At 30.9% G+C, this 12,096-nt stretch overlaps 1 protein-coding gene across 1 annotated transcript; it reads right to left on the reverse strand.

Annotated features, from left to right (window-relative positions):
• Nucleotides 1-1,470: 1,470 nt before the first annotated feature.
• Nucleotides 1,471-5,841, reverse strand: LOC129974932 (uncharacterized). Its single transcript, XM_056087737.1, has 2 exons — nt 5,575-5,841; nt 1,471-3,864 (listed from the first exon to the last, which is right to left on the reverse strand). The coding sequence occupies exons 1-2, from the start codon at nt 5,839-5,841 to the stop codon at nt 1,471-1,473; spliced, it is 2,661 nt and encodes an 886-aa protein (XP_055943712.1).
• Nucleotides 5,842-12,096: the final 6,255 nt, after the last annotated feature.

Raw genomic sequence — 12,096 nt, forward strand, 5'->3', positions numbered from 1 at the left:
GGATAAGTGCAAAGCACTGATACTGCTGTTTTAAGCATGCGTAAATCGTAATAAGAAAATAATTAAAATCGCAATTATAAAACTTCTTTTTTTATTTTGATATGACTTCAATATACTAAAACCTTCTCCAATAAATGTCCTAGAAAACGGTACAAATATCTCCAATATCAGTTAAATATTTCTCGAGTTTTTCTCTTTCAAACATACAGATGCTTTCAGGAGACTTCATTTTATACTATGCGTAGACAGATAAGTCTTTTATGTGTTGGGATAGAGTCTCTTTGACCGTTAAGTCAAAAATTAGTCTTAATCGAGCAAATACGCAAAATATTGTGTAAGTAAACGGACCAATAGAAAATCGTGAAAAAGAGAGAAGTGCGTGTTTTTTTTTTTTTTTTTTGTTGTTGTTGTTTTTAAATTTTTGAAATAAAAATGAGAGCAAATTCACAGAATATTTCATAAATAAGCTGGTTGTTTGATGGAAAAAGTGTCTTTTTTACTGATGAAAGAAAAATGAACGCTAATGGTTCAAATGAGCAATAATAATCTCGAAAAAACAGAACTGAAAATTTTAAAAAAAATCTGCTGAATCATTAAATATGAATCAGGAGGTGGAGGATGCGAATGTATAAGAATTCTTTCCAAGTTAAAAAGTTAAGCAAAAGCTCCTGAATTTAAGTTTCAGGTGCAGTTTATTATGGATAACTATAAGTATTTGAACATTTTTACTTTCTCGTATACATAGTATAGAGAAAGTATAGTAACTGTCAAAAAATTCGAGCTCGAGATTTTGACGAATCTTCACTTTTCAAATCTCCCTAAATCTGAAGGATGCATTTTTGCATTCTGCTAGTCTGTCTGTTTGTCTGTGACAAAGACAACTGAAAAATGCTTTGAGCTAGACGGATAAAATTTGCTATAAGGACTTGGTGATTCGAAGTGAGCAGTGGACTGTACTTTTGCTTAAACTTCTTTATTTACACTATATACACTCCTTTTGCGGTGAGTAGATCATATAATACATGGCTGATTGCGGTATTGCATTGCGGTTGGCTTTGTTAAGCCTTAAAAACTGAAGTTGTTTACAGCTTCTGCGGGGGCTGGGGAGCCGATGCGGGTCAACGTTCTAATGAACCCCTGAAAGACTCGACCGGAAGGGCGGGAAAAGGGGTTGCCGTAATTTTAACATTGCCAAATTTGGCGTGACATTCGCGTGAACATACCGCCCGACCGTGCAATGTCTCTCAAAAGTACAAAGACGTTGCACACAATACATATAGAAATACAATAAATCTTAAATTGAAAGTTAAATTAACAAATGCAAAATTCAGTATGAAAGAATATATACATAAAGTTCAAATACACATTAAAATACAATGAAGACACTAAATACTACAGAATAACTAAATTCAAAATACTAGATATATAAGTATGCAAAGACAATACAATAAACACAAAATAAATGAACATTTAGGTTTCAATTGGCAATATGGCTAATTTCGTAATTGGGCGTTTATAAGTCCCTTTGGCTGTTTTAACAAGGCACACTCGAATAATATTGAATGGTAACGAAGGATTACAACGTTCTGCGGGTAAATCACCCATTTTTTTAATAGACAGGTGAGGATTATATCGGGAACAAGTAATACAGTTATGAACAATACTGCGAGCTATATCTCTGCCCCCAATGGGCCAATACATCTGTCTAGTTAAATGAAGTAAAGTTTGGGCTCCAATATGACAATTTTTAAGATGAATACTTTGCATAATTAATTTGGTAAGGATATGAGTTTTAGGTAAAATAATAGGAAATTTTACCTGAAATGGTATGTCGGCATTTCTAAGTCTGCCTCCTACTCTAATTACATTAGAACCTTTTTCTAAAAAAGGGGATAAACTTTTTAATTTGCTAGAAGGGTTTACCTGTTTACCACTTGCTAAGTTTTTGAAGTCATCAGCAAGAACATTTTGTTGTACAAGGGAAATTAATTTAAATTCTGCTTCCTCGATTTCCTTTGAGGAGAGTGAACCCTTCATCTTCTTGTTTCTGCAGTTTCCTAGAAATCTGAGGAGAAAACTGAAAACACGTATTAATTTGTTATACTTATTACTAATTTTCAAAAAGTTAGTAAGGAAATCTGAATTTAAAGTCACTAAGGTGTGAGTGGTATTGTCCTTGAGTTCCAATAAAAATTGAGAATCCTGAGATGCATCAATCATTTGTTGGTCAGCACAGTTCACAGAAACAGGTAGTTCTTGAAGGAAAGTTGGTCCATTCCACCATAAATAGTTGTCAATCAGTTGTTCTGGAACTAGTCCTCTTGATATCACATCTGCGGGGTTTAAAGTGGAGGAAACATGCTGCCATTTGTTGTTCTGCGTCAGTTGTTGTATTTTTTCCACTCTATTTGCAACAAATGTCTTGAGACGATGTGATGGTGTTTGAATCCAGGCTAGGGAAATAGTAGAATCTGTGTACATCACTGCGCTATCAATTTGTAGATGTAAAGCTTTTTCAACCTTGGCCTTTAGTTGAGCGGCGAGAAGACATCCACAAAGTTCCAATCTGGGAATGGAGACAGTTTTTAATGGGGAGACTCGAGTTTTGCTGCATACAAGTCTAGATGTGACTATATCATTGGCACTGATGCACTGTAGATAAATAACTGCTCCATATGCGGCTTCACTGGCGTCTGAGAAACAATGAAGAATTAATTTTGCAGGATTTTCATTTAAAATCCATCTTGGGATTTTTACTAGCTCAAGAGCCCTAAGGGATTGAACTAAATGACTCCACTCTTTACCAATGGCTGGTGGAAGGGGGTCGTCAAATGTAAGTTTTTGCAACCACAATTTTTGGAGAAAAATCTTCATTTTAGATATAACTGGTCCCAGCAGACCCAAGGGGTCGTAGAGTCTGGCAATGACTGACAGAACTGTTCGTTTCGTGAGTATAGATTCATTCTCATACTTGACTGTGAATATGAATAAATCCTCGAAAGGCTTCCAATGCATGCCAAGAGCCTTTGAGACCTGCTCATCTATGGGAAAAGTGTTTTCAGGATTAGAAGTTGGAAAACTATTTAAAAGTTCCTGTGAGTTTGAAGTCCATTTATGTAAAGACATTCCTGCTCTTGCGAACATTTTTATCAGCTGTTGTTGTAGAATTTGAGCAGTTTGGATATCCGGGGCACCTGTAATCCCATCATCCATGTAAAGGTCGCGTAAAACCATTTCCGATGCTAACGGAAAGTCCGACGCTTCATTTAAAGCTAATTGTTTAATGGTGCGTATGGCAAGATGAGGTGCACATGAAGTGCCATATGTCACAGTTTTTAATCTAAATGTTACTTCTTGATGAGAGTTTTCATCAAACCATAAAATTCGTAAATAGTCTCTTTGATGTGGCACAACTAAAATCTGACGAAACATCTTTTGAATGTCAAATGTAAAGGCAAACTTGTGTGTCCTGAACCTTAATATTAATTCAAAAATGTCCTCAACAACATCACCTTTACACAATAAATCATTTAATGAAACTCCATTAGAGCTAGGGGAGCTAGCATTGAAGACTACTCTTAGAGGGGTGCTTGTAGATCCTTCCCGGTAGACTCCATGATGAGGTAAAAAATAATTAGTTTCTGGTAATTCATCTTCCATTACTCTTTCCATGTGACCAAGAGCTTCATATTCCTCAATGAATTCAGAATAGAGCTTTTTCATTTGCGGGTTTTTGTTTAGCCTTTTAATTAAACTGTCTAGACGATTTCGCGCTATTTGTTTTGATTCACCTAACACAGGGGGATTCTCCTTTATTGGCATTTCCACAATATATCTACCTTCCTCATTGCGTTTGTATGTTTGCTTGAAATGTTTCTCACAATAAATTGAATCTTCACTTAAAGAAAATTGATTTTCATGTAATGTTTCGACTTGCCCAAATCGTTCCATTATTTTTTCTAAGTTATCATTCTCCGTAACAAGACCACAGAATTTATGATTAAATTCTGACTCTCCTTCCTTTGCAGAGCTAGCAATAAATCCGAAACGCGAATTCAACCAAATCAGATTATCTGAAATATATTTCCCTGGCATTAATATATCAAAAAAGAAAGAAGCTGAAAGTAATATATCAATTGCCCTTTGACCTTGCATAGGATCAGCCAAATTGAATCCATCCGGTAAACTTTGTTTTTCTAATTTTTTATTTATTGTAGGAATGCATTCAGTAATTTTTGGAATGACGAGCAACTGAGCTATTGTAACGTATGATTCATCGCTATTTGAAATCTCTGCTAACACTTTTGAATGTAACTGACTTGTTTTTCCATTAATACCGGAAATCGTTACATTATTTTTATATTTTTTAAGAGCTAATTTATTCGCGACTTCTGTAGTGATAAAGGAATTCTGAGACCCAGTGTCACAAATGCCTCGCAAAGGTATTTTATGACCAGCAGAGTTTTTAATATAAACAATAATAGTTGGCAAAATAGATGAATTTGCATTTTTTGTTTTTCGTTGATCTTGCGAACAGAGAGAAGGAGATATTTCTGTTTGAACTAAAGCTTTTGAGTTAGAGTATGAAGTATTTTGATGATCACTAGATTTATTGGTTGAGGTTTGTTGCTGTTGTTTTTTATTTCTTATAGAAGAATCAATGTGAAGAAGGCTATTATGAAAGCCAGAACAGATCTTACAACGATTATTGCTGCGGCAATGATTCGTTTTATGAGAATCCGATAAACAATTAGTACAATGCGTATTTTTGATCATATTCAATCTAGACACAGGATTTAATTTTAAAAATGCTTCACATTTAAATAAAGGGTGTAAAGGCTTATTACATGTGATACACGCTTTCTTTGAATCATTTCCTACAAAAAATGAATGTGATTTTTTATATAATTCTTGTTGCGGTTTTGATTTTGCGGTAATACTTCCTTGAATGTTTTCAAGGACAAGACACCTTTTCTCTAAAAATTCAATGAATTCGCACCATGTAGGTAAATTAGATGATACCAAAGAAAGTTCAAATTGTCTTCTTGATTCTCTATCTAGTTTTTTCATCAAAATATTGATCAATAATGCTTCAGAAAAAGAGTTTAGTTCTAAACCCATAATTTTAAGAGCTCGAACATGTTTAATACAATTGTCCAAAAAAGCTCGTAAACCTTTTGCTGAATCGGATGCATGGATTTCTAAGGCTAAAATGTCATTGAAATGACTTTGAACGCATAAGCGTTTATTATCAAAACGTTTTTTCAGAGCATTTTTCAAACTGGCATAGGTCTCTTCTATTGTCACTATTTCTGCGGCTGCACCGCTAAGAGTTGATTTTAAATAATATAATTTTTGATTTTCAGTTAATTTATCATTATTGTCAATGATATTTTCAAATTGAATTTTAAAATTCTGCCAGTCTTGGTAATGACCAGAAAACTTAGGCAGCGGAATTTCAGGCAGTCTGAAACTAATGCTTTCTGTTTTGCTTGATGCTTCATTAGAATGAGAATTACAGTTCGAAGCAGATAAAAGTTCCTTATTAGAGGCTAATATTTTCTTAAGGCTTACCTCTAGTCTTTCGCACTGTTCTTCTAATTCTTCTACCGAATCTTCCAATTCTTGTAATTCGGAATCCTCGGCTGTGACGAAGTACTCTTCTTTAATCTGTTCTAGGTTTTGTTTAATCTTGAGAAGATTATCCAGTTTGGTTTGATACACTATTGAGTCCTTTGAATCATCCGTTTCGATAAAAGAGTTCAGCTTTGTTAAAGAGGATTTTATACTACCTCTTTTTCTGTTAAGAGATATGATTTTTGCTCGTTGATCATCAGCCATGATTACTTTTACTAGTAATTACTCCGGCTCGACGGACCATAAATATGGTGATTCGAAGTGAGCAGTGGACTGTACTTTTGCTTAAACTTCTTTATTTACACTATATACACTCCTTTTGCGGTGAGTAGATCATATAATACATGGCTGATTGCGGTATTGCATTGCGGTTGGCTTTGTTAAGCCTTAAAAACTGAAGTTGTTTACAGCTTCTGCGGGGGCTGGGGAGCCGATGCGGGTCAACGTTCTAATGAACCCCTGAAAGACTCGACCGGAAGGGCGGGTAAAGGGGTTGCCGTAATTTTAACATTGCCAAATTTGGCGTTAAGTGACATTCGCGTGAACAGGACTTAAGACAAAATTTGTAGACTTCAGCCAAATTTTGAAAGTAATTCATTCACAGGAAGAATGTGTGTCTGATTGTTTCAGCAAAAGAGAACCTCTATATAATGTAAAGAGTTACAATGGTACATAAGTTTAACATCTAAAATAGAGATTCTTTTCAAATTTTGAATGAAATTTATCAAAGAAAAGTCGGTCTGTACGTTAGCATTCATACAAACGCAATTATTCATAAACGTAGTAGGTTAAATTAATGAAATTCTGTTTGTGATCTTGATACTACAAATGTCTCAAGATTCAGGTCAAATATTGATTTTAATCGGGCGGGAAAAAGGCGTCCAAAATGCATATTAGAATGATAGATTCACCCTAGTTATGCTTCTGCTTACCGACAAAAATCATCTAATCACTTCATTTAGGCTCTCAAGTATTTTAATAATTATTAAGTAACCTTCTAGTAATCTGATTTCTTTTGTTGATATATATCCTATGCTTTTTAGAATTTATGTTCTGAGAATTGTTCTTGCAATAAGTGCAGAATTGCACGATAATTAGAAATTTGAGTTATTACAGGTGATTTTACTTTTATGGCATACCATGTGAATATGAATTGATTGCATTCAAAGAAAATAATAATAAAAATGAAGATTAAAAAAATAACATTAGGAAAATTATTGTAATGAAGAAAAATTGTACGTGAAGCTTTTATATTGCATTATTTCTTTAATGATCCTCGCATAACTCGCAAGCATTTTATATTCCATATTAAAAATAAGTAACATAAGCTAATGAATTATATATAAAAAATATTATTGTGTATTATTTTACTTTATCAAATACAAGAATGAATAAGCTAGCTCCATTATGAATGAATATGAATAAATTTCATGAACTCTTTTGTGTAAAAAAATAAAAAAACAAATAAAAAGAGTTACTAGAACAATCACAGAAAATCATAAAAATTTGGGAATAGAAAATCTGTTATTATTTCTGCATTCTATTTATTATTTCTATATTGAATTATTCTTTGGCAACTATCAGATAAATAAATCGTTTGCGATTTCTAAAAGAAAGATTAAAAATTAATATTGAGATAATTATTGCAATGAAAGAAAATTATCTCTTGCTTTTATATTGTATTATTTTTGAAAAATAATCATCAGATAATAAATTCGCAAGTATTTCATACTTCCCATTAAAAATCAGTAATATAAACCAATGAATAATCAGAGAGAAAAACTTTACGTGGATAATTTTACTTTATAGAGTGTGTGTATGAATAAACTCCATTATGAGTAGATATGAATATCTTCTGGGTGAAAAAATAAATAAACAAGTAAAAAAATCATTGGAATAATTATTGTAACGGCAGAAAATCTCATAGTTGTAATATTTCTACTTTGTTATTATTCTTTGGCAACGATGAGGTAAATAATCCGCAAACGTATTAAACAGATAAAAATCAGTATAAGAAAAAAAAAAAACACCTGTAATTTTGCATTGTAATGGAATATTTTATAAAGTCAAAGACGTTTTGTTCTTATTTGAATGCAATTATTCAATTGGGAAACAGCTATATAATAGACTTTTTGAAATATTCCTGAATTCGTAATAAATCTAGGGGAAAAAATCAAATACTACATTTTCTACATACTAATTATCCTCAAACAATTCAAAAATTTTCATAGGAAAATTACTTTTCATGTGGCCTTTAATAGCAAAGACTTAATCAAAGAAAAAAGGTTGTTGAACTTTTGATGGCACAATTTCGTCATTGAAAATTATCATTTAGATTTCATGGCAAATGAAACAAAAAAAAAAGTCTTTTTAATATACATTTGTCCAAATAAGCAAAAATGTTTCATTTCAATATTATAGTTGCTTATACAAAAAATATTCGTTCTCCGGTTTTATTTTAATAAAACAGAATTAATTTCATTCGTAAAGAATACAATTTATTTTATTGCTGAGATCATTTAAATTTACAGCATATATTAAGAATATTTTTTATAACGACTCTGGAAGTTTTTCGATTAAAACAATTCTCATTTTAAAGGTTTTGTAGCAATGTTGCAGAATTAATCGCAAGTAATACTGCTTCAATCATAACGTGGAAAAACAAAAGCATGTTTGAGGAGAAAAGTTTGATCACGAACCTTGTGAAATGGAGTTTTGCGTTCACTGGAATATTCATAACAAACAAAAAAACTGTGGATTTATACATCAGTAATAGCATTTCATATGATAAGAATTCTTCATTCGATAAGAATTGCATCTTGCCTATTTTTGAAACGACGCATCACAGGAATTAAAGCAATACCACTGGTGAGTCACATAATCATTTTAATTCATTGGTGGAATTTGTATCGGAAACGCACTAAGATACTTAAACTTGTTGAAGATTTGTCAAATGAATTAAGTTTGAGGCAAAAAAAGAAATTAATGCTATTATTTTTTTGCAGTCTTTTATTTTATCCTGTGTTTGCAAGATTCTTCAAACATAGAAATTCTGCTTATACATGCGAAGGCCTTTGGAGAATCTCCGACTTTTGGCTGATTTGGTTAGTGATTGATATTTTCGAATTGATGATTCTTCATTCAATATATGCTGGAGGTTTTGTAACAGCATTTTTATATTGCTTAATATGCGCTCTCATTTTAGAGTCAAACAAAATATTGCCTGGAAAGGTTTTATTAATGAACCCTTTCGGAGAATGGAAGAAATGTCAGTTTACACTTCATAGTATCAAAAAATTAGAACGTTTCATGTCATTTTCAATATTTATCGTTTTGTTTAAAATAAGTGAAGAAGCCATTTATTCAGTCTTGATGATGCAAAACAATATCGTGCACAACATCCCTATTTTCATTGGCGTCGCACAAATGATGATATGGTTCATTTTTATCGTATTTCTTTCCGATTCTGTTCAAAAATGTTTTTCAGAAAGAATTGATAAATTGCTTCACAATAAAGAAAGATGCAAACAATTAGGAATAGATATCATGTTTTATAATCGGATAATGAATTACAGTAAACTAACAGCGTGGAATATGTTTGTATTAAACAGAAACATAATACTAACTTTCTTGGCCACTTTGACAACTTACGCCGTTCTTGTGTATGATCATTAATCTGCTATTCTTTAATAGGAAAATTTGGAAATTAGGTTTGGTAATTAGATTTGGATCTAATTACCATTTTGCGGATTAATTCACTATGGAATACTTAATAAATGCATACAATTAAACTAACTGCTATCTGCTGCAGAACAAACTATTTGTAATGCAAAGACCATTTTTGCTAAAATTCAGCAACGCAGCATTAGAATATTTTATCAAAATTCCGTTAGTGGAACACAAACAAAATCTTGCCAAATATTAGCAATAATTCCATTTGAAATCTTTGTAACCAATGAAAGCTGAATTTGAAGTAACAACGCCAATATTCAGGTTTGGCGATGATAACATTATTAATATGTTATTATCACAATATTTGTCTCTGTAATGCACAGCAAAAACATTTATGCCTCAAAACGCCATTAATTGTAAAACTATTTATACTTAGGTTCACACAAGAAACATTGTAGAAAATATTAATTTATAATCACTCTCCTAATTATGAAGGCATCGTTGATATTTTTAAAACTTTTTTTCTGATTTTAATAATATAAATCTTTATGCTTGATCTAGAAATTTTATATCTGGTATGAAAATTATTAAGGAATTGACTGTGAAAAGAGGAAAATTCTTTAGCATAACAATTTGCAATTTATATATACAGGGTGTTGCCGAATTCGACCAACAAATTCAGAGGGGTGATAGTAGGCATCAGGGGGATAAAGAATTACCATACAACATAGGGTCCCAAACGACGTTTAGTAGGTGAAGATCGCAAAAATATAGAGTCGGAGAACTATTTGAAACTGTAAAAAATTAATAAAAAAAATAACAAATGAGGCTTCAACTATGAATTTTTTTAAAGTGGAAGCACATTCTTAAAAGTTTTTTTTTTTTCCCCATGTTGGTAACATGCGGATTTGATGATCTAGGGGGACGTAAATTACTGGAAACGATATAAATTACTGGAAAGTAGTTTAGAACCCATATTTGCGAAACTATTAAAACTTGAAGAAAAATAAAAGCTTGAAAATGTAAGGAATATTTACCCAACGTCCACAATTTTATGCAGAGGGAGTGGAATACGACCTTTATCGGAAAATACGAGAGAAAGTTGCAGGGTGATTCTCGTTGTTTTCATTTATGTCGTTACGAAAAAATATTTCTTACATCTTTATTTTCATTGACGTCCTACATTTCATTAACGTCCTCGTTTTTGTTGTATTTCTTGCTGATTCTATCCAAAAAAGTTTTTCAAAAAGAACTGCTTTACAATAAAGAAAGGTGCAAACAATAGGAATAGATAACATATTATATAATCAAATGATGAATTAGAGTAAATTAATCGTATGGAATATGTTTGTATTAAATAGAAACATGATACTGACCTTCTTGGCTACTTTGAAATTTTTGTTTGATTATTATCAATTATGCCGATACGAAAAAAATATATTTAACATCTCTATTTTCATTAACAGATGATAATTTGGTTCGTTTTTTCTTGCCGTTTCTGTCCATAAACAAGCCTATAATTATCATAAAATCATAGGATGTTTCATATTTTGCAAAAGATTTGCATACAACTTCAGTTTGTTAAAACTAAAGTTAATAGGCTGGCATACTACAAGTAAATTGCAAATTTTGTGATGGAAAAATCGCCCAAAACACAGCAGGACCCATTATTGAATCTAAAGCTACCAAACCTTCCTCATATTTATGTATTGAGTAGTAGGTACACACGAAAAAACGCCTTTTCAAAATTTCAATTCGATATTTAATTAAAAATTAATAAAAATTAAAAAAGACATTTTTGTAAATATTTTTGGAATATATTGTTGCACAAAAACTGTTTTTAAACTTCTATGATATTAAATATAATTTTTAAAATGTGTATATTCTACCACTGCATTATATAATTAAAAGGAAACATTTCAAACTTAAAATAAAAGTAGGTTTTTAATTTTTTAAAGGAAAAAAAAAATCCTTTTTAAAAGCAGTAAACGAAATTTGTATAAGGATAAATAGTTTTTATTTAAAATAAAATTATTTAAATTATTTGAAAAATGTTTGGTACGGATTTGTAAAGCAATATTTTTGCGGTAAATTCAAATTTTTACAATATATTCTGCTGGAGAGAGCTTTAAATCGCACGCACACAAATAACAAAAAGAATCTTCAATTAAATGAAAAATTAAATAGGTTGTGTAAATATTTTAAACAAAAATTCTTTTACTGCTCTCGATGAAGGAAAAAAAATCGTTTGCATAATTTTCAAAAACAAATAGCGATGATTGTGAAAGAACAATTCATACACAAATAATTCACAAGCAGAACTGCATTTTCCACCATTGATTCAGGTGATAATTGAATTATTGAGATTCGTCTCAGGTAATCATAATTTAAATAAATAGCATATTAATAAAGCTATCTTATTTAAGAATAATTAATGCAAAGAAATTTAATGAAAAGTATACATTCTCGTAATTAAGATTTTTTTTTTGACGAAATGTCGATAAAAATGAATTCACATAAAGTATGACATTTTTTTGTAGCTAAAGTCGATTTTAATTTAAAATTTTTTTTTTTTATAATTAAAGTAATATAATTTTCAAAGATATAAGTTAATTCATTTTAATAAAAGTAAAGCAAATGTACATCCATAACAAAAAGCTATACACGTTTTGAATATATTATTTTAATTATGTATTTTATATTATATTATTTTATCTTATATATAATTTAATACTATTTTTGTAAAAATATATTAGCTTTATTGTTATAACCGTTTTGAGAAACTTA

The sequence above is a fragment of the Argiope bruennichi genome, chromosome 1 (assembly GCF_947563725.1).
Source record: "Argiope bruennichi chromosome 1, qqArgBrue1.1, whole genome shotgun sequence".
NCBI classification, from domain to species: domain Eukaryota; kingdom Metazoa; phylum Arthropoda; class Arachnida; order Araneae; family Araneidae; genus Argiope; species Argiope bruennichi.

What these genes read in the sequence shown, in the direction of transcription:
- LOC129974932 (XM_056087737.1), bottom strand. Translation starts at nt 5,841, where the DNA reads ATGGCTGATGATCAACGAGCAAAAATCATATCTCTTAACAGAAAAAGA. An exon ending in AACAGTGCGAAAGACTAGAG is followed by an intron (nt 3,865 to 5,574) that starts GTAAGCCTTAAG and finishes AAACATTTCAAG; the next exon opens with CAAACATACAAACGCAATGA.